We start from the raw sequence: 22,461 nt of genomic DNA, 5'->3' as shown, positions 1-22,461 counted from the left end.
GTTCCCCTGTTAGTTTTGTCCCAGCCAGCGATTGATCACACTAACACGGGTGTGCTGAGGCAGCTGCAACATGGGGAAGCCAGACAAACATCAGCCGCGACTCACGTTCGAGATGCGCAAGGCTGGTAAAACCCAGCATGCCTCGGACTCCGAACTAGACAGTGCAGACCGGCATCGACTACGCTGGAGAAGTCCTTAGCAGCTATACACATGAGCCTACAAGCCATCAATGATGATATGGAGTCTTTAAATGGGCGCATTGACAGTATTTCCACCAAACTCGACAAACCGTATCGGAGAAGCAGAGCAGCGAATCTCAAACGCAGAGGATGGCCTACAGAAGGTTGAGACAAAGACATCCGACATGGCACAACTATTAGCGGTCATTCAAGCTAAGACTGAAGACATTGAAGGCGCAACAATGTACGCATTTTGTGACTTCCGGAATCGACCAATGTTGGGCGCTTAGAAACATATGTCGAAAATCTATTCAGTGAGCTGTGCAGCGAAGACACGCTCTCCAGTATGTTTGTTGTCGAAAGGGCTCATCGCTCATTAACAACGCAGCCACCTCCGGGAGCACCATCCAGACCAATCAGTGCCCGCCTGCTCAATTACAGAAACAGGGACTCCATGCTAAAAGCTGCCAAGCAAAGAGGGAATGTCAACTATCAAGGCAATGCACTCTTTTTATCCGGATTTCACGGCGACGGTGCAAGCAGCACACAAGGAATTTCAGACGACCAAGTAACTTCTCTTTGCGGAAAAGATTCCCACGCCATGCTCTATCCGGCGCAACTTTGTATTGGAACTGAAGATAAGGCCAAGATTTTCACAAATCCTAAACGCGCACTGGATTACGCAAAAACGATGCGTCGCAAAAAGACACCATCCCCCGCCACCTCGGATATAGATGAATGGGGACAACACCATTGCACTCCTGAATAGGCACTGATGGCGGATTGGAGGTCTGTCCCCGGGGGCTCCGCCCCTCCTCGAGATCTAAAGACGACACCATGCTGGAACTATTATCACTACTCATTGCATTAAGACTGTACCATTGAAACATCTTGATGTTTTGGTATCCTTTGTATGTTGCGGACTTTCCGTTTTTTATGTGCCTTTACTTGCTCAGGTAATGGACTGCTGGATGAATGCCTTTATTATCAGACTGCAAAGTAGGTGTGAGTGCCTTATATGGACACTCTGTGGCCATTCCCCCCCTACGCACTGGGGAGGCTAACTGTGTTGCAACAGCCACCGAATGGGTAACCCCTACAATACTGTATTGTTGTTGTTTTTTGTGTTGGGGATCGCTAAGGTTGTTGGGTATGGCTTTCGCAAAGTTAGGGCGCTGAAGTGGGAGGGGGTGGGAAGGGTTTGTATTGTGTTTTTTAGCTTGGTTCGAAGTGATTAGACTAATGCATATGAGGAGGCTACGTTTCCCAGGGATTACTTGGTACTGACGTACCAGTTAGATCCGGCTATCCTTTCACGCTTTGTATAGTGATTGTCAGTTATCATCGGGAACCGAGATGTATGATATTGCAATGCAATGTGAGGTTCTTTGAAATAAGTATGTGTATGTGCTGCACTCTTGGATGTCTGCCCAGGCTCTACTTCTTGTTTATGATTCTTGTCCCTATTACACTGTTGCCTTAGACTATGCATGTTGATTATACCTGCTTGACGTGGAATGTAAGGGGGCTTAATACCCCAAGAAAAATTCACCAAGTGCTTGCCTATCTAGACAGGTTTGCAGGAAACTTATCTGACTAGGTCATCGAAGGCCAGAATTGCATTTAAGTGGTCTGGGTACAAATTAGCCTCTACATATCACAAACATTTCGAAGGGAGGGTCCAAGGGAAGGTTTAGAGACCGCCTACAATCATGTTCCCCACACAAGACTATGAATACACAAATAAATGATTGTGGGTCTAATGGAAAGCTAATGGGTGGTGCCTGACTGACCAAAAAGAATACAAATAAGGAAAGGAGTTATTCAATCTTAAAGCAGGGGATATCTCTACGGATGAGTAAATACCCATCAGTCTTCGATTGGTTCCACCCTGTTCATCATTTGGGACTCATCACACCAAGGAGAATAATCCTGCCACCACTCGATGTTCAGAGTGATGCTAGTCCTAGAATGTAATAAGGTGTGTTGCTAATAACCGTGAAGACTGAAAAAAGCAGTGCAAAGAAAGTGATTGTGGTGAAGGGATATAAAATTGGAGAAAATAGGAGAAAAGAACTTCATTGAATGTCCCCTATGTTTCCATCGCTAAAAAGTGCTAGAGAATAGTAGAGACACAAATATCTACTATTGTAATAAGTGTAATATGATCGACATCTTTCTTGCAGATTTGCGGGCCCGCCCAGGTATCCAGCTGCATTCCTCAGGACCGAATCTAGCTACTGCTCGTGCATCCCAATGTGATAGGTGAAAGGGGATGTTTTTACAATTAAATATATTAAAAGAGAAATAATTTTTTACATTACGTTCCTGTTAGTGGACCAGGTGTCCCCTTGACAGTTGTAGGAACTCCTTGCTGAAATGTAAACAAAATGGTATGACATACACAGACAGGCACAAACACCACATTAAGTAACAATTTTTTGGCTCAGAACATATACTAATGTTTTGAAGCAAGTGCGGATGTGTCAAATACATTTTCCAACAGAGTGCACCAAGCTGCTAACTCCCAAAAAGGAATTTCTGGTAACCCCGGCTTACCTTTTGGGATGGAGGTACGCTCTGCGCCTCATCTGGCTACAGCTCAGGTAAGTGGAGCCCTGCGCTGAAAATTAAAGCACATACAACACATAAAAGTGTCAGATCCAGCCAAATAACCAGTTTGTTTAAAAGTTATTCAGCGTTGTCTTACTCAGGTTTGAAAGTGCGTCTTTTTTTGTGCATTCACCCTCTTAAGATGTTATAATGTGTAATTACACCATTGTCATATAGTTCAAATAGTATCGTCTTCTGTAGTGTATAGACCGGCGCAATGCCCGCTTGACATAACCATCCACTGTAGTCTTAATCAGGGCTCATCTATTATGTGACCCACCTGTAGGCATGTAACATATGAGGGCTCGGTTAGTGTTGATCTCTTATAGTATGGTATAAGCAGACAGACTAAGTTCGGCTCTCTCGCTTTAATGTATGGGCAATATTAAATCAAGCGCAAGCCGCCAGTTGGCGTGTGACTTGTAAAGACTCGGCTAATATCCCTCAATATCGCCCACATATTAGAGCATGGGAGCCGAGTGGAGTCTGTCTGTTAACCATAAGAGAGGGATATTAGCCGAGTCTTTACAAGTCACACGCCAACTGGCGGCTTGCGCTTGATTTAAAATTGCCCACACATTAAAGCGAGAGAGACGAACTGAGTCTGTCTGCTTATACCATACTATAAGAGATAGACACTAATCAAATCCTCATATGTTACATGCCTACAGGTGGGTCACATAATAGATGAGCCCTGATTAAGACTACAGTGGGTGGTTATGTCAAGCGGGCATTGCGCTGGTCTATACACTGCAGAAGACGATACTATTTGAACTTGTCTAAATATTTGAGTTTGAGCCAATGAGTTTGTTATCATCACGCCATCCCTATATGACAATGGTGTAATTACACATTATAACATCTAAGAGGGCGAGTGCACACAAAAAAAGACGCACTTTCAAACCCGAGTAAGACAACACTGAATAACTTTTAAACGAACTGGTTATGTGGCTAGATCTGACACTTTTATGTGTTGTATGTGCTTTTAATTTTCAGCGCGGGGCTCCACTTACCTGAGCCGTAGCCAGGTGAGGCGCAGAGCGTACCTCCTTCCCAAAAGGTAAGCCGGGGTTACCAGAAATTTTTTTGGGGGAATTAGCAGCTTGGCGCACTCTGTTGGCATATGTATTTGACACATCCGCACTTGCTTCAAAACAATAGTATATGTTCTGAGCCAAAAAATTGTTACTTAATGTGGTGTTTGTGCCTGTCTGTGTATGTCATACCATTTTGTTTACATTTCAGCAAGGAGTTCCTACACCTGGTCCACTAACAGGAACGTAATGTAAAAAATGATTTCTCTTTTAATATATTTAATTGTAAAAACATCCCCTTTCACCTATCACATTGGGATGCACGAGTAGTAGCTAGATTCGCTCGTGAGGAATGCAGCTGGGTACCTGGGCGGGCCCGCAAATCTGCAAGAAACATGTCGACCATATTACACTTATTACAATAGTAGATATTTGTGTCTCTACTATTCTCTAGCACTTTTTAGCGTTGGAAACATAGGGGACATTTAATAAAGTTTTTTTCTCCTATTTTCTCAAATTTTATATCCCTTCACCGCAATCACTTTCTTCGCACTGCTTTTTTCAGTCTTCACGGTTATTAGCAACACAGCTTATTACATTCTAGGGCTACCATCACTCTGAACATCGAGTGGTGGCAGGATTATTCTCCTTGGTGTGAGGAGTCCCAAATGATGAACAGGGCGGAACCAATCTAAGATTGATGGATATTTACTCATCCGTAGAGATATCCCCTGCTTTAAGATTAAATAACTCTTTTCCTTTGTATTATTTTTGGTCGGTCAAGCACCACCCATTAGTTTTCCATTAGACCCACAATCATTTATTTGTGTATTCATACAAATTAGCCTCCTCATACTCCACATACGCGAGAGGGGTTCTTATGTTGTTTAAACGTGGTTTGTAATTTATGCCCCTTAAAACATATGCTGATGATGATGGACGGTGTGCTATGGTCCATGTGAAATTAGGACACATTCTTGTCACTGTCATTAATATATATGGCCCCGTATCAGATGAACCTCGCGTCTTTTTTCGCATGCTCACGGTGTTGTGCACTTGGCCGGAGAAGGCTTATCTATGTTGCGGCCGGCATACTGCGAGGCATTCGGGGCCAACTCTCCATCATCGAAAATACGTTAGCAGGCTTGGAACGTGACTATATGGCCGAACCCAACACTAACATCCTAGCGAGCATAAAAGAACAATTAATAGAATATGATACCATTGGGGAAACTGAAACCAGTTATCTATCGCGTCATCATACTGCAAGGGCATACGGTGAGGGAGGGCGCCCTGTTGGTCAATTAGCCGCTAAACTCAAATTCCAAACTGAACATTACACACCGCAGGGGATAGTTAAACAATTTAGATCTTGCTATTCGACTCTGTATACTTCACAGGAGAGGCACGGATGATGCAGCGCTGGATGACTACTTTGTTGATATACCTTGTGCCTGGCTCAGTCAACCAATAGGCGAAGAAGATATTAAAGCAGCGATTCGATCTTTATCAAACAAAACGGCACCGGTCCGGATGGGCTGGCAGCGGAATTTTAGAAAGAATACGCCGATCTTCTAACGCCCTACCTCTTAGAAGTGTATGCTGGGGGCGTGGCCAAGATGGCGACCGCGGCGGACGTGTGCTTAAGAGGCTCCCGAACCCGGCCCCGGTAAATGCCCGATCAGCAACGCTAGACCCCCCTCCAACGTCTACAGTGGGGGGGCCCCTGGCGCAGAAACCACAGTGCACCCCGGCTGGCCCGCGGGTTCCGAGCAGTGTGGGCCATGGGCTGAGGTGTGCCGGAGCTGAAAGGTGCAATCTGAGCCGCAGGAAGTGAGCGGGGGGCGGCGACCCGGCCCTCGAGGGCCCCTCGGCGGAGACGGACACAGCAGCATCCGAGGTGAGAGGCTCCCTGGGGCGGAGAACGCGCGCACTCTGAGGGCGCGAAAATCGAGGCCCGGTCCCAGGGGCCTACTCCCGGTGAAGCAGGGAGCGGGAAGAATAGCCGTTACCTCGGGCCGCCAGACGAGGACGCAGGGGGACCCCCCTGGAAGCGGGGCACAGAGGAGGACGACGAGGCGCATCAGATGAGCTGTGAGGGCAGGCACGGCCGGTCTGAGGCCCGGCAGGCGTAGTGAAAATCGAGGCCGGGGATTGGAGGCCTACTGCTTGAGGAATACCCAGCAGAGCCGGGAGAGTGTGGACGGCTGGCGCCAAACGAGACCGGAGTGCTGAGGCTCGAGGGCGGCACATAGAGTGGGCCTCTTGAGGCGGTCGAGCCTGCCCTCGCACAGCGTGGGGGCCCTGCTGCAGCTTCGAACTATCCTGGCAGCCTGGGAGAGCCCTGAAACACCCTTGCAGTAGAAGTGAGAGACCAGTGACGAGGGACGGCCTGCCCTTAGAGTGTAACTCGACCCTCGAGACCTAGTTGGAGGGAACCCCTCTTTGAAGCCCTGGACGGAAAGCAGCCTTTACGAGAGGGGTCCCCCTAGACACGTGGCACCTAGAATATTGCACAGGCGAGCCTCTCAGGAGCCCAGCGGTGGGCGGACTGACTCTGGATTGTGAGGGCCCTTTTTGAGTCCTGGTGCTTGGTGAACGCCGTCAGATATCCTGACTGACCCCCCAGCTGAGGAACCACTGCACAGGCGGCCCAGGTGAGGCTGGTGGGTCTGAGAGCTGGTGGTGGGGACGGCAGGGGGCAACCTTGAGCCATAGCGGGGGGCCTCTGGCGGCACGTGCCCGGCGGGCACCAACATGTCCGGGGGATCACGCAAGGGAGGACGCACCATCACAGACATGTTGACGAAGGGAGGACCTAAGGGGACCAAAAGCCCCTCAGGCCCCGCGGCGGCCACGGACTCGGTGAGGCGAGAAGACAAAGGGGCCCGATTACCAAGGTGTTCCTGGAATCCCTGTTCAACTCTCTACGGGAGGACTTCCAGACCCTAAAACAGGAAATGGCGGGAGAGTATCGGGAGCTTCGCCGCGACGTCGATGGACTGGGAGAAAGGGTGGCCGCTGTCGAAGAGGCTGATCATACGCGGAGTGAAGAAGTGGAGCAACTACAGCATAGGTGCTGCGCATGCAGGAACAGCAATTGGACTTACAGGCCCATGCGGAAGATTTCGAAAACCGCTCCCGGAGGAATAATATACGCGTCCGAGGTGTACCATCCAAGGCGGAGGGGGGCGACATCACCCTGTTCTTGCAGGGCCTGTTTCGGGACATTTTAGGAGAAGGGGAAGACTTTGTGATACGCATTGACAGGGCACACAGAGTGGGATTGGCAAGAAGGGCGCCCGCCACCACCCCCCGCCGGACATTTTGGCGTTCCTGACGAATTTCCCACTGAAGGACCGGATAATGCAGGAAGCGCGCCGAAAGCCCCCTCTACGCTATCGAGATCTTCAGATTGCGCTATATCAGGGCCTTTCCGCTATAACTTTACAAAAAAGGAGAGCATTCAAGGTGGTCACCTCGTTCCTCCACGAGAAGGGGGTCCCTTACTCTTGGGGTCACCCCTTCCGCCTGGTTTTCAAATGGACTGGCGCACTTCATCAGTTCCGATCTCTGACGGACGCGTGCACCCTGCTGGGGATAGAGTCGGAGGAGTCTCAGAGGGCCGGAGAGGATGCGGACAACCCCTTGCAGGAGAGACCCCCCCGCCCCTCGGGGGAGAGTTGGCAGAAAGTGTGGCGTCGACGAGCGCCCAGGCAGGCCCGTAGGCCAGACCCTGAGGCAGTGGCACAGGAGAAGGCGACAGCTATCAAGGAGGTGTCCAAGGATACTGCAACACAAGACTGAGTCTCTTCCTCATGCGCAATAGAAGGGAGGGACTATTTTGACTGTTGGGGGGTGGAGGGAGTTCTGGGGGGGGGGGATTCTGGTTGGGGTTAGGGAGAGCTCCTGGGGGGGGGGGGGGAGGGGGGGAAGTTTTGATTCAAGAGGAGCTCGGCTTTAGTGCAGGGTTCGTGGTAGAGAAGGGGGGGGTTCCAAGTTCCGGTGAGAATGGATGAGTATGGGGATGCAGGGGTGCAGGGATCTCCTGGGACGCAGCTTGAAGGTTTGAAGATTCCCTATGTCGGCGGCTGAGTTGTGCATCCTCACTTTAAATGTCCGAGGCTTGAATAACCCGGTAAAGCGCAGGGCAGTCTTGTCTCTCCTGGAGAATTCGAAGGCTGATATCTGCCTCCTACAGGCGACGCACTTACTGCCCAAAGATTGTCACAGGATGAAATCACGCCACTTCCCAACACAGTTTTTCTCTTCAGCACCCACGAAGACTGCAGGGGTTGCGATATTGGTGTCCCACCACTTTTGAGGTAAAGTTCTGCAGAGAAGAGTGGAGATAAAGGGGAGGCTGCTGTCCTATAGCTTCTCTATAGGTGAGGTCACTTACACAGCTAGTACAATTTATGCACCTAACGAGGGACAAGAAAAGTTTTTACACCAGGTTCTTGATGAGACCGCGGCGTCCCCAGACAGACATATGGTGACAGGGGGGGTCTTAATTTGGTCTTCGACAACCTACAGGACAGATCAGGGCAGCGCTTCTCGTAAACCGGCACTCTGTCGGAGGGGGGACACTGTAGATTGAGAGAGTTGGGGTTGAATGATCTGTGGCGAACCTTTCACCCGGGTACTAGGGATTACACATATTACTCCAATGCCCATAAAACTTATGCTCGGTTAGATTATATGCTGACCTCCACCTCACTCACGGCGCTGGCATCCCAGACAGACATAGGAGCAATGGTGCTGTCAGATCATGCGCCGCTCATGGCAGTGTTCTCCTTCCCGCCCCTTGCACGTCCCCCGCGTTGCTGGAGATTGCGCGGCACGCTATTACATCGGAAAGAGGTTATAGCTAAAATTAGAGGGGTCATAACTGAGTACATGACACACAATCAGCCTTCTGACACCTCACAGGCCACACACTGGGCGGCGCTCAAGGCGAGTTCATAGCGATATCGGCGGCGGAGAATGCGGAGCGGGCGCGAAAAAGAGAGGAGCTATCGGCGACTGTGCGCAAGCTAGAGTGGATACACCAGAGATCAGGGGCGCCGAGAATTTGGAGGCAGCTCCGTCTGGCGCGTCAGCGACTGGCGGCCCTCGACCAAGACCGCACCGAATACGCAGCTTTGAGGGTCCGTCATATGTACTACACAAGCGGGGACCGCTGCGCCGGCTGTAGGGCACTCGGGTAACGGTTTCAGCGGCACACTCAGCGAGAATTAATCACACAAACGGGCACAAAAGTTGTAGAGGATAGGGACATTGCGAACACCTTTAGCGACTTCTACGCGGCGTTATACGCCGGAGCCGATCTTAACCCCACGGATAGTGAAGCGCTCTTGCACGATACCGCGCTGCCCACTCTCTCGCCGGAACAGTCGGAGGCACTGGAGATCTGGAACAGGTAATGATAAGGGCAGGATTAGGTGCCAAATTGCAAAGGGCGGGATTAGGTGCCTAGTTGCAAAGTTCTGGGGGGATGTTATACAGTCCTTGCAGACTATATCCGGGAAACAATTGCAATGTATACCTGTGGTGTGTTTATTGAGTTATGTACCTAATGTTTAGGGCACAATGGGTACATTCTTAAGAGTCGCTTTATTATTAGCAAAACGACGAATAGCAATGACCTGGGAAAGCTCGTTGATCCCACGATGTGACCACTGGATAAAAGATACGGTTTACTGTAAAGAGACTCTTGAGCTGTAAGCAGAAGAATTACCATCATCTTCTAAACCCAAACACATTTGGGAACCGCTACGACAGTACTTACTGACAAACTCTCAGCAGGACTCCCCGATCACTCCATAAAGTAACATAGACGTATACTATCTAATCTCTATGCAATATCAGGTATATAATGTATATTAGCCCATTTTTTGTGTATCCGTGTAGTGATAGAATTGATCACTTCTAGTTGGTTGTGGTTGATGATATACCGCCACACAGTGGATTCCTGTACTAGCCCTGTTTGAAAATCAATAAACAGAATTAAAAAAAATTAAAAAACCCTTCATGGGCTTATGGTTGCCAGGAAATGTTCCACTTGAAGAAGAAAAAGGCTTTTACTCAGCCAATGCGCCTTCCCTAATGTGACAATGTCATATCTTTCTCTACGCAGAATTGGCCTTTCAAATAGAAAAAAAATGCAGAGCCTACGTGGGGCCCATTTCTACACAAAGAGGCTGTGCATCGAGGGATGTTTTCTCTCCACCAGTGAGGCCATCAAATTCCACGCAATAAGACAGTTCCATATTTTACCACTGAACAGAAGACCTTTGTACCAGGTGTTCCACTATTTCATGCATAAGCTATTGGAATCGCAGCGCTTGTGTGACTTAAAGTTGCCTTCTTGGCCACCAATAATTCTGCAAGGTGGTTTGGTGAGTTGTAGATCCTATGTGCTTCGGACCTGTATGCTGTCTTCTGTGAGAACGTTGATTTTTCAAAATGAAGCATCTTTTGCCCCAAAGACTTCGCTAAAATTTCATTTAAACGCGTATTATTCTTTTCATGCCCTCCAGCTCCCTCAGTGGATGAGGTCCACTTAAAATCAAGTGGACACTTGTCATCAAATGTATCTTTGCAGGAACATTGAACTCTGTTCCAAAGACTATCTCTGTTTTGAATGGCGTTGACTCGACTACCAATGTTAGGATGATAACTTTGTGTATAAAACATTATTACGCTTTTCAGGTGCAGAGTGTTAACGAAAGAACTGGTGAGGAAATGCAGCTGTGCAAGGGTAGGATGCGTATACTGTGCACATATCTTTGGTACTGGCATTGCAGAGCTTTTAGAAGCAGTTTCCATTCTCTACAATAGGAAAATGTATGGATTAGTAGTAACAAAGTCACACAAAAAGTAACTTTTTTCAAACTTTCATCCAAGAGCTTTTCCCTTTACTATGAAGTGTGTAGCAGGGATTCTCCTTTACCCTCACATTTTCAAATTGTTTTTCTAACTTTAGTTAGTCAAGGTTAGAATAGAAAAGCACCCAACGTTGCATGCAACTCATCAGATAACGGCAGTATTACATTCTCAGTTTATGCGGACATTGCAAATCTCTAGGATTCCATCATGAATTTCTTTTTTCATAAACTAAAGTGTTAATTCAAAGACTTTATTCACAATGTATCTTTGTTTTTATTCTTTGAAAGTGATCTTTCAAAGATTAAAAACAAATGCTGTAAAGCCTGCTGAGTCCTGAGTGCACTGCTGAATGGAATACAGAATGGGTGCACTCTCGAAGGCCTCCCAAACTGCTGTAAAAACATTAATGTGGCTAAAATAGAGAAATGCACTGCAGGAGTCTAATGGTGGAAAGGTTCTTGTTTTTTTAAACAAGTATGGAAGTTCCCTATTCATTGAATAAACAGACACACCATTCTTAGTATAATGAGTAAAAGTATTTGAAAGAAATTGATACAAACTTCGCTTATGTAATTTATTTTATATTTAAAAAATATTCAGATATAACGAGATATAACAATAAACCAAGCAACTGATACCTCCAATACGGAGAAAAATCTACATTAATAATACCTTTCATTTGATAGTCAAAAGTAAGCTCTTCACCAGCCTTGATTGGGCGGATGGAAAACAGCGCAATTCGAGGAAGACGAAGATCAAGATTTTCTATGAAGACATTAAATACCTGAAGGTTTGGGTCACACTGAAAAATAAAATGATAGTTTTATAAGTGAATTGCATGTTATATATTAAACGTTTAACACCTTTATATTCGATCCACTTCTCCACCTCCAAAACAAGAAACAACAGACCTTCATGCACCGAGTTAATCTCATTATTTATATTTGAATGCTATGCCACAGAGAAGCCATGAATAGTAACAAACAAAAAAAATAAGTGTAAGCATGAAAAACATGCACATTATGTGGTTTCAATGAGAAGCAGAAACTGTCAAGATTACATGGGCCTCAGAGTCATCTAGTGCGAAATTTGATGTTTCTAGGTCCTCATCCACACAGCACACAGAGGAAAACAATAGAGGGCGTACTGTACTGTGTCCTAACATTAGTACACAATTCATTCTCATGTTGCGATCAGGACAGAGGCTAACCAGGTTGCAATATATGCGGTTGGCAGAGTAATACAGTATTACCTCATTTGGAAGCACTAGGTGTTGTCCATGAGTGATAGAGGGGTTCTCTATTTGCATCACTGCACCCTAAGGACTGGGCTTATGAAGGCTAATTAAAAAAAGGATAGAATTATCTGCCCAGGCAGGAAGTAATGATTGGGATGGTAGGGCTCTAGGATTTAGATGAATTCCGATGTCACTTAAGGATCAGCTCTGTTTATTGCACACACATCCTTCAGTTAAATCACATTCTAACATGTAAAGATCTATGGAACTTTTCACACAAAAATATACACTCCTTGCCAGAGTATTTGCACACTAGATTCAGAGGTTTTCACCAACGTTTCATTACGACCTATTCCTAACAAATTTCCTTACTTTGCTCTTAGGTACACTCGGACAATAGAAGGTGGATTCAGATATCTTTTATCCAGGGTCCCTCAAAGTTCGAATTAAAGACATATGTAGGGTATCAATAGGTTTTTTGATTCCCACTCATGCAGAAAAGCAGAATTGGGGTTCCTGTTCTTTAGTGCCAGTCATAAACCTTGGGGTTATAGGTGAACTAAACACACATATATTCTAATTCTATACACCCTCTGACTATTTTGCTTGGTCTCGGAACATTGCAAAACAAAAACTTGGATGTTGCAAGACTTATCATGACATTTTTCAAATTTTTACAATTTCCTTACCTTCCCCACAAAGAAAAAGTTAAATAGGTACGTTTGACAAACAGAAGAGATTCAAGGCATATAGAGATTTTGGTTGTATGTTCCAACCACGCTATCCCCAACCATGCGAGGCTGAACAAGCGGTCTTAACATCGACCATTTCGGATAGCTACAAGGTCACATGCAGGGACCGGAACAACAAGCCAGGAGGGGGCATCGCTATCATCCACAGGAACACCATCACAATCTCAACCAACACCGAAGACACCATCAGCATGGCCGATCACCTACACTTCCAGATCCACGTCGATCACAACACCACCCTCAGAGGAATCCTCGTCTACAGCCCCCGGGACCCCGACCACAGTTCAGAGAATCCATCGCCGACATCATCAGCATGCACGCCCTCGCCTCCACAGACTACATCCTCCTCAGAGACCTGAATTTCCACCTTGAGAATACCAACGACAACAACTCCACAACAATGACCGACAACCTCATCAACCTCGGATTCAAACAACTCGTCACAACACCCATCCACACTGTCAGACACATGCTCGACCCCATCTTCTCCGCCAGCGACCATGTCACCTTCAGCCACACCACCGAACTCTACTGGACGGACCACCACTGCATCCACTTCTCCTTCAAACACACCACGCACAACAAACCGCAACGGACCCCATACCGCAACTGGAAAAAAGCAACTGAAGACCAACTTATCACCACACTCGCTCGAGACCCTCCAACCGAGCCCACACAGAACGACGGAGCAGCCCACAACCTCAGACAAAGGATCGACAACTGTGCCAACATCTTCGCCCTGATCAGGAAACCCTCCAACAGGCAAATCGACATAAGAATCATCTGGTTCAACGTCGACCTTCAGAACTCCAAGCACACCTGCAGAAGACTTGAGAGGCAATGACACAATGAACAGACACCAGACAACCACGCAGCTCTCATGAACGCCAGACGCAAACACCACCAACTCATCCAATCCGCCAAAAGAACCTCCTTCAAGGAACACATCGACAACAAAGCACACAACAGCAAAGAGCTCTTCAACATCGTGAAAGAGCTCGCCTCCCCAGCTCCAATGACATACCACCTTCACAAGAACTCTGCAACTCTCTGGCTACCTTCTTCCACCGCAAGATCGCAGACATCCACAACAGCTTCGACACCCAGACACCGACGACAGGCGCTGACCCCCCCCCCCCCGACCCAACACCCACTAAACACACTGATCTTCTGCTCTCCTGGAACATCAAAGACGAAGACACCATCCACTCTGACGCAACTTTCGACCCCAGCCGCCACCACATCTTCAACAAGGCAAGGCAAGCTCCATCATCGCACCCCAACTCCGAAAAATAATCAACAGCTCCTTCGACACCGCCACCTTCCCTGAGAGCTAGAAATATGCCGAGTTCAACGCCGTCCTCAAGAAGCCCAAGGCGGACCCAAGAACCTCAAGAATTTCCGACCCATCTCCCTGCTCCCGTTTCCGGCAAAAGTCATTGAGAAGACCGCCAACAGACAATTGACCCACTTCCTGGAGGAGAACAGCGTCCTGGACACCTCCCAATCCGGCTTCTGCAGCAACCACAGCACCGAAACCGCCCTCATTGCCGCCACTGACGACAACAGGTCTATACTGGACACAGAAACAGCGGCCCTCATGCTCCTGGACCTCTCGGCTACTTTAGATACTGTTTAGCACCACACCCTGCGCACACACCTCCACAACGCAGGGATCCGAGGCAAAATCCTGGACTCGATCCCCTCCTTCCTCACCGGCAGAACCCAGATGTTCTGCCTCCCCCCGGACTGATCCAAAGCCAAAATGATCACCTACGGCGTACCACTAGGATCATCGCTCAGCCAGACACTCTGCAACATCTACATGACACCGCTCGCCAACACCGTCAGAGCACACCACCTCAACATTGTCTCATACATCGATGACACCCAGTTGATCCTCTCCCTCACCAAGGACCCGAACACCACCAAATCCAACCTCCACAAGGGAATGAAGGCCGTCACAGATTGGATGAAGACCAGTCTCCTGAAACTGAACTTAGACAAGACAGCGGTCCTTTTCCTCGGCTCCACCACCTCCGTACGGGATGACTCCTGGTGGCCGACCACGCTGGGAGCTGCCCCGGCACCCACTAACCACACACACAATGTAGGGTTTATCCTGGACTCCACGCTCTCTATGACCCAGCAAGTCAACACTGTTTCCTCCTCCTGCTTCGACACCCTCCGAATACTCCGCAAGATCTACAGATGGATCCCCACCGAATCAAGGAGAAAGGTCATCCAAGCACTCGTCAGCAGAAGGCTGGACTAAGGCAAAGCCCTCTACGCAGGAACCACTGCTGCACTCCAGAAGAGACTCCAACGCATACAAAATGCCTCAGCTCGCCTCATCCTTGGACTCCAGCGCCACAGCCACATCACCACCCATCTTAGAGATCTGCACTGGCTCCTGGTCAACAAGAGGATCATCTTCAAACTCCTCACCCCTGCTCACAAAGCACTCCACAACGTGAGACCAGCATACCTCAACGAACGGCTGTCCTTCTACATCCCGAACCGCCAGCTTGGCTCCGCCGACCTCGCCCCCGTTGCACAAGTTACTACTTGTGTAACGATATATCTGTAAGAGAAATTAGTTAGTGATAGATTCCTTACCTTAGAATATCCCCAGGCGTCAGACTGGATCCGGAAATTTTTTGATTAGCAGTACCCATGCGCGTCGGTAGGCGTCGTCTGCAGCTCCGTGTCGTGATGACGTCGTCGGAGTACTTAGACGCCGCCTCCGCTCGCTGACGTCAGTTCTTATACACAGCTTTTCGGCGCCAGAAATGCAGAGCCATGATAAAAATCAACACTGGTGCCATGAAACTAGGGCCCTGAAAGGGGATGACCTTAACCCTAGATATCGGTTCGCAGAACGGGGAGGATGGGTGGGTCAGTAAGGAATCTATCACCAACTAATGTCTCTTACAGATATATCGTTACACAAGTAGTAACTTGTGCATCTGAAAGAGACACGTTAGTGATAGATTCCTTACCTTAGAATAGATACCCCAGTAATACCAACCCCGGTGGTGGGTCTGCGAACCAATATTCACACCAGAAAGTCCTGGAGGACGGAACGGCCAAAGAAGCCATCCCTCCGGACTTGGCTGTCCAGGCAGTAGTGCCTTGCGAACGTGTGCAGCGAGGCCCACGTAGCTGCCTGAGAAATGTCCTGCAAGGGGACTCCTCGGCCCAGGGCAGTAGTAATCGCCGTGGCCCGAGTGGAATGGGCCCTCAGCCCAACAGGAGGTTCCTTTTTAGCCAAAGAGTAGGACGCTTGGATGCACAATACGATCCACCGAGAGATGGTTAGTTTGTGCACCGCCCGTCCTTTCTTAGCACCCACGTAACCAACAAAGAGTTGGTCATCCACCCGGAACTGGCGTGTGCGATACAGATAGTATGAGAGTGCACGTTTTGGGTCCAGACGGTGGAGCCTCTCTTCCTCTTTCGAGGGATGCAGAGGCGGAAAGAAGGTGGGCAAAGTGATGGACTGCCAGATGTGGAAGGCTATGACTATCTTGGGCAGGAAAGAGGGTTTTGTCCGCAACACAACCTTGTCCAGATGGACAGAAAGGGAAAGGAGGCTTCGAGTAAAGAGCCTGGAGCTCACTCACCCTCCTGGCAGAGGTGATGGCAACCAGGAAAGCAGTCTTAAGTGTAAGAAGACGGAGAGGACAGTTATGAAGCGGATCATAGGGAGCGCACATCAGGTAAGTTAGAACCAGGTTCAACTCCCACTGGGGCATCACGAAGGGGACAGGAGGGAACATATGAATGATGCCCTTCAAGAATCTGATAACAATCGGGGACTTGAACAGAGAAGGCTGATCAGGTAGCCTTAAGAAGGCGGAAAGGGCAGAAAGGTAGCCCTTGATAGTGCCCAGAGCAGAGCCCTGCTGGGCAAGAGAAAGAAAGAAGAGGAGAACCTCAGAAAGAGGGGCAGAGAGTGGATCCACAGCCTTTGCTGTGCACCATGCCACAAATCTGTTCCACCTGCAGGCGTATACCAACTTTGTGGAGGCACGCCTGGCTGCCAGAATCACATTACAAACTTCAGGAGACAAGTCAAATGGCCTCAACTGTCGCCGCTCAATCTCCAAGCATGGAGGTGGAGACTGGACAGGTTCGGGTGGAGGACCGTCCCCTGCTGCTGCAACAGAAGGTCCTCCTGAAGAGGCAGACGAATCGGGGGAATCGACAGACATGCGGAGTAGCTCTGGATACCAATATCTTCGTGCCCAGTCCGGAGTCACAAGGATAACCTGGGCCCGGTCGCCCCTGATCTTCAGCACTCTGGGCAGAGGTGGTATAGGCAGAAAGGCGTACAACAGACCGCAACTCCACTCGCGACAAAAAGCGTGTCCGAGCGAGTGCTGCCTTGGAAATTCCAACGCGCAGAACTGATGACATTGCGTGTTCTCTTCTGTGGCGAATAGATCTAACCAAGGCTCTCCCCCCACTGCTGAAAGAGGCCTTGCGATCCCCGTCCGAGTTCAGACGCCATTCGTGATCCATCATGCACCGACGGCTGAGTTCGTCCACACTGGCGTTCAGGGAACCTGTCAGGTGTTGAACCAATAGGGTCACGCCCTGATGTTCCAGCCACTGCCAGAGGCGCAGAGCCTCCTGACATAGGGTCCACGACCCCACCTCGCCCTGTTTGTTGCAGTACCACATGGCGGTGGTGTTGTCCATGAACCCTGCACTACACTCCCCCGGACAGAGGGGAGGAATGCCTTCAGTGCAAGCCGGATCGCCCGCAGCTCCAGAAGGTTGATGTGGAGCTGGGACTCTGATCTCCGCCTCTCCCATGTGGCCCACCAAGCCCTGGAGGGAAGCGTCCGTCACAACTATGTGCTCCGGTTGGGGTACGGAGACAGATCTGCCGCTGACCCAATCGCGGTCTGTGAGCCACCACTGCAACTGTCTTGCAGTGCCCTCCGAGATCAAGACGTGCTCGGACAAGTTGCCCTGATGAGGGCCTACTGAAACTACAGGTCCCACTGCAGGGCCCGCATCTGCCACCGGGCGTGATGCACCAGAAGGATGCAGCCCCAGAAGCCGCAGCATCAACCTGACCGAGATCCGGGACAAAAAGGCTGAAAGATCGGAATCAGAGCCTGAATATCCCGAACCCGCTGTTCGGGAGGATAAACCCGAAACTGCGCCAAATCTAGAACCGCTCCGATGAAGAGGAGCTTCTGAGAGGGACACAGGTGTGACTTCGGCACATTGATGGAGAACCCCAGCAGGTGCAGGAGGTCGGCCGTAGTCTGGAGGTGGCTGACGACTGTCTGGGGCAAGCCTGCCTTCAACAACCAGTCGTCGAGGTAGGGGAAGACTGAAACCCCTAACATGCGCAGATGAGCTGCGACAACTGCCATCACTTTCGTGAACACCAGTGGGAGCTGGTAAGGCCGAAGGGGAGCACGGTAAACTGAAAGTGCTCGTGGCCTACCGCGAACCGCAGGTATCGCCGGTGGGCCAGCAGGACGGGGATGTGAAAATAAGCGTCCTGCAAGTCCAACGCTACCATCCAGTCTCCAGGGTCTAGGGCAGCTAAGACCTGAGCCAATGTCAGCATCTTGAACTTCTCCTTCCAGAGGAAGCCATTGACGTTCCATAGGTCCAAGATAAGGCGTAGGCCCCCTTTGCCCTTCTTGGTTACCAGAAAGTAGTGGGAGTAACAACCACCCCTACTTCTGGCCCCGGAACGCGTGCGATGGCCCCCTTGGCCAAGAGGGCTGTAACTTCCTCCTGCACAGGTTTCAAGTGATCCCCCGACACGTGATGCCATGGCTGGAGGAGACGTCTCAAAGGGGAGGGAGTAGCCCCTTTGGACGATTTGCAGCACCTACCTGTCCGATGTGACAGTGCGCCAGTGGTGGTGGTGATGGCGAACCCTGCCCCCCACTGGCGTCACATGGGCCTGAAAGCTCGGACTAGGAGGGTTTTGAGGCGGATGCTGCAGAGGTGGGTGTAGACTAGGCTTGCCGTTGTCCTCGACCGCCGCCACAGCAGTTCCCTCGTCCGCCACCACGCTGGGTGGTAGTCTGCGGCCCCTGGCTTGCTGGACGTGTGGGGCGCCCCTTCCTTGGCCACGAAAGGAGCGAAAGGCAGCCTGTTGCTGGTGCGGGCCAAGAGGCCCAAGGACTTGGCCGTAGCCCTGGAGTCCTTAAAGCGCTCAAGCGCATGGTCTGCCTTGTCGCCAAAGAGGCGACGGCCATCGAACGGCATGTCCATAAGTGTGTTTTGGACATCAGCCGAGAAGTTGGCGGACCTCAACCAGGCGTGGCGACGAATCGCCACCGTCGTTGCCATCACTCTGCCCAGCGAGTCAGTAGTGTCCAGCCCACACCGGATGGAATAACGAGCTGCATCTCGACCCTCCACAAGGGCTTGGCCGAGTTTAGCCCAGACCTCCACTGGGCATTCTGGCAGCATGTCCGCGACCGTATCACACAGAGTGGGTGTAGCCTAAGAGGCACGCGGTGTTGACTGACCACAATCCTAAACTCTGGGAGGAGAATACTTTCTTCCCGTATTGCTCGTACCTCTTGGATTCCCGATCGGGGGGAGCCTCCCGGAATGCGTTTTGGGAATCAGAGGCCTGGATAACCAGGCTCTCGGTGTGGGGTGGGCAGACAAAAAGCAAGGGTCGCCCGGAGCCGGGCGGTGGCGCCTGGCCACGTTCCTATCCACAGGCTGACCTGTGGCGGGCTTGGACCAAGTGCCCAGAAGAACGTCTGATAAGGCCTCATGAAAAGGCAGCAGAGGCTCGGCCGAGCTTGACTGCGGTTTAAGGACCTCAGTGAGTAGGTTAGTCCTCACGGCCGCGACAGGTAGCTCAAGGCCCAAGGCCTTGGCCACCCTCATCAGCACCACGCTGTAAGCAGACCCTTCCTCCGTAGCCACGCTAGGAGGGGAGACAAAACCAGTGTCGGGCGAAGTGTCCAGACCACTGGCTTCCCCAAGCTCTCCTGTCCAGTCCGCAGAAGACTGACACTCTCGTGTCAGAGAGTCCTCAGACCCCTCCCAATCCTCCTCGTCACCCATCGGCTGGTACTGAGGCTCAAGGGATGGGGCCGGGTCATAGAAATAGAAATCTCCAAACGGCGTGGGATACGGCGCCGAGCTGACGCCGGACCCGAATCGAGGGTAGGACCAGGGATGGCTTCGTCCTGGGACGGCGCCGGGGGCGGCACCCTTGGGGCCGGCGCCAGCGAGGTCGTGAGGTCGACCGGCTGCGACCCAGATCCGGATCTAGTGGGGCCCTGTGGCGTCAGGACCGTAGTCGCCGCCGGCGCCGGAGCCGAAGCACCCGGCCCGCTGGGGGACCCAGTCGGGCCGCTTGGCCTGAAGGCGCCGCAGAACCAGACGGAGGAGTTAGCGACCTCATGGCCGAGAGGAAGGCCTTGATCTCCTCCGGCGTCGCGTGCTGCCCAGGGACCGGCGGGTATGGAGCAGGCCACGATGCCCGTGGCTCCGGCGGAGCCGTGTGGGCGGTGTCGCCCGAACTACCGGCCGCATCGCGCGAGCGTCGGGGGGAGTCAGAAGAGCAATGTTGCCTCTTCGACCTCTTGTGCCTCTTACCTGAGGACTTCGAGCCCGAAGACCGATGACGACTCCTGGAACTGTGGTGACTTCGGCCTCGCGACCGGTCCCTCGACCTTCTTTCGGACCAGGACCTCGAGCGGAGCGGGTGGCGGACTGCCGAAGCGCGAGTCGCTTACGGGAGCGCTCCTGTCTAGCTTTAGACATCAGGGCCCAGCAGTCAGAGCAGGACTTGTCGTCATGGTCCGAGCCTTGACAGTGCAGGCACCGGCGATGGGGGTCGGTAACCGACATCAGTCGGTTGCAGTCGGCGCAGGGCTTGAACCCGGGCATCCCTAATGGCACCGTCGGAGTCGAGAGACTTCGAAAGTAGATCAAAAGGATCGTAAAAAGTTAGTAAAAAACTTGACTTGGGTACAACTTTTTCCGGATCTGCGCTTTCTGGCGCGGAAAAAAGAACTGACATCCGCCGCGCGGTGGCGACGTCTAAGTACTCCGACGTCATCACGGCGCCCAACACGCCGACGACACCTACTGATGCGCATGGGTACTGCTAAACAAAAAAATTCTGGATCTAGTCTGACGCCTGGGGATATTTTAAGGTAAGGAATCTATCACTAACGTGTCTCTTTCAGATCCACGCATCCGCCAAACGACCACATGCGGAAAACCCTTCCCCCACCTCGCCCCAAAGACCTGGAACACCCGCCCCACCCACCTGCGTCAGACCCAGGACCTGCTGACCTTCAGGAGACTCCTCAAGACCTGGCTGTTTGACCAGTAGCTGCCACCCATCAGCGCCTTGAGACCCTCAAGTGAGAGTAGTGCGCTCTACAAATGCTTGATTGATTGATTGACCGCGTCTTAACCACGCATGCTTTTACCACACATGCCCTTACAACCAATTTGGTTGTAATGACATACTTGCTAAAGGTATATGTGTGGTTAAGGTTCTGCCCTAGCCCCAATCTATGCCCTAAAACCTAACCACCTGCACTGACTTACGACCCCAGCCCTATAAACACCCCAGCACCCTTGCCCTGAATCCTAAAAGCGATCCCCTGCCCTAAATATGAAGCCCCTGCCCTAAAACAAACCCAGCCCCGCTGCGCCCTGAGCCCTGAAATTTAGCCACCATATTTGAATTTGAGCCGCCCCTAAGCCGCCCCCACCCTAAGCCTTAAAACCTTCACCCTATAACTAAAAAAACAACCTTGCCCCCGCCATATGACAGGCTCTCACTCGCTAACCCCCAACCTTAAGCCCTTAGTCCTTCACCCCAGAACTGGAGCCTGACCCCCTCTCTGCCCTGAGCCCTAAAATCTTCACCCTCTAACTAAAAACACCCAAGCCCCCGCCCTAAGCCCTAAAACTGCCTCCAGCCGCAACCCCCCACCCTAAGCCGTACAAAAGTACCCTATCCCTCAACCCAACAATTCAGCCCCACATCTTGAGCTCTAAAAACGGCCTCCCAGTAAAAAAAAAAAAGTTTAAAAAGTCGTACTCACCACGCTCGTCGTCCTGGCAGGAACTCACTTCCAAGCCTCTGCCCAGATCTCCTCCGCCCGTGGGGCAAAGCGCTAACTACCATGGACGTCTAAACCACGCATATGCGTGGTAAATGCATAAGCGTGGTTTAGACGTCAGAGCAGGACCAGGTTCGATTTAAACATGACTGCTCAGTCTGGAGTTACACAGTGGGAAAAAAATTGGAATGCAGTCCAGAGTAATTCAGGCATTCCAGAACTATACACAAAGGTACAAAACCATTTTTAACGGTCTATGAACAGGTTTAGGATCCTACAAAAGCTGCCATTGGAACGCGGATACCTTCTGCGAGACGTCAGCTATCGGCGAGACCTTCCTATTGACCCCCGAATGAGCTGAGGAGACAGCATCCGCTTCCTGTGTTTTGCGTGCTACCTGGAGTTTTCTGGTGTAGCTGCTGTTGAACCAGGATACAACACGTGACCTATACTGCGTGGCTTCCTGAAGAAGGCTTTCTGCCGAAAAGCGCATAGAGGACAAAAATAAACTATCTATTGCCCACCTCTTGAGAACCATATCAATAATCAGTCCTGCTTAAAAAGGAAATGTGATCTATTAACCCCTTCCGTGCAAAAGTAATTCACCTGCTGTGCTGGGGGGCGAGGGGTGCGCACAGAGCCCTAGTGCTCATGACGAGCTCA

The 22,461-nt window shown here is 50.6% G+C and overlaps 1 protein-coding gene across 1 annotated transcript in view; it reads right to left on the bottom strand.

Annotated features, from left to right (window-relative positions):
- Positions 1 to 22,461, bottom strand: part of SUV39H2 (SUV39H2 histone lysine methyltransferase) — a 383,220-nt gene that overhangs the window by 80,741 nt on the left and 280,018 nt on the right. The window contains exon 5 of the mRNA XM_086938536.1: positions 11,390 to 11,519. Within this exon, the coding sequence (XP_086794662.1) occupies positions 11,390 to 11,519 (130 nt within the window). The remainder of the gene's footprint in view (positions 1 to 11,389; positions 11,520 to 22,461) is intronic.

The sequence above is a fragment of the Lissotriton vulgaris genome, chromosome 1_1 (assembly GCF_964263255.1).
Source record: "Lissotriton vulgaris chromosome 1_1, aLisVul1.2, whole genome shotgun sequence".
NCBI classification, from domain to species: Eukaryota; Metazoa; Chordata; class Amphibia; order Caudata; family Salamandridae; genus Lissotriton; species Lissotriton vulgaris.
This window is presented reverse-complemented; position numbering and strand designations above follow the sequence as displayed.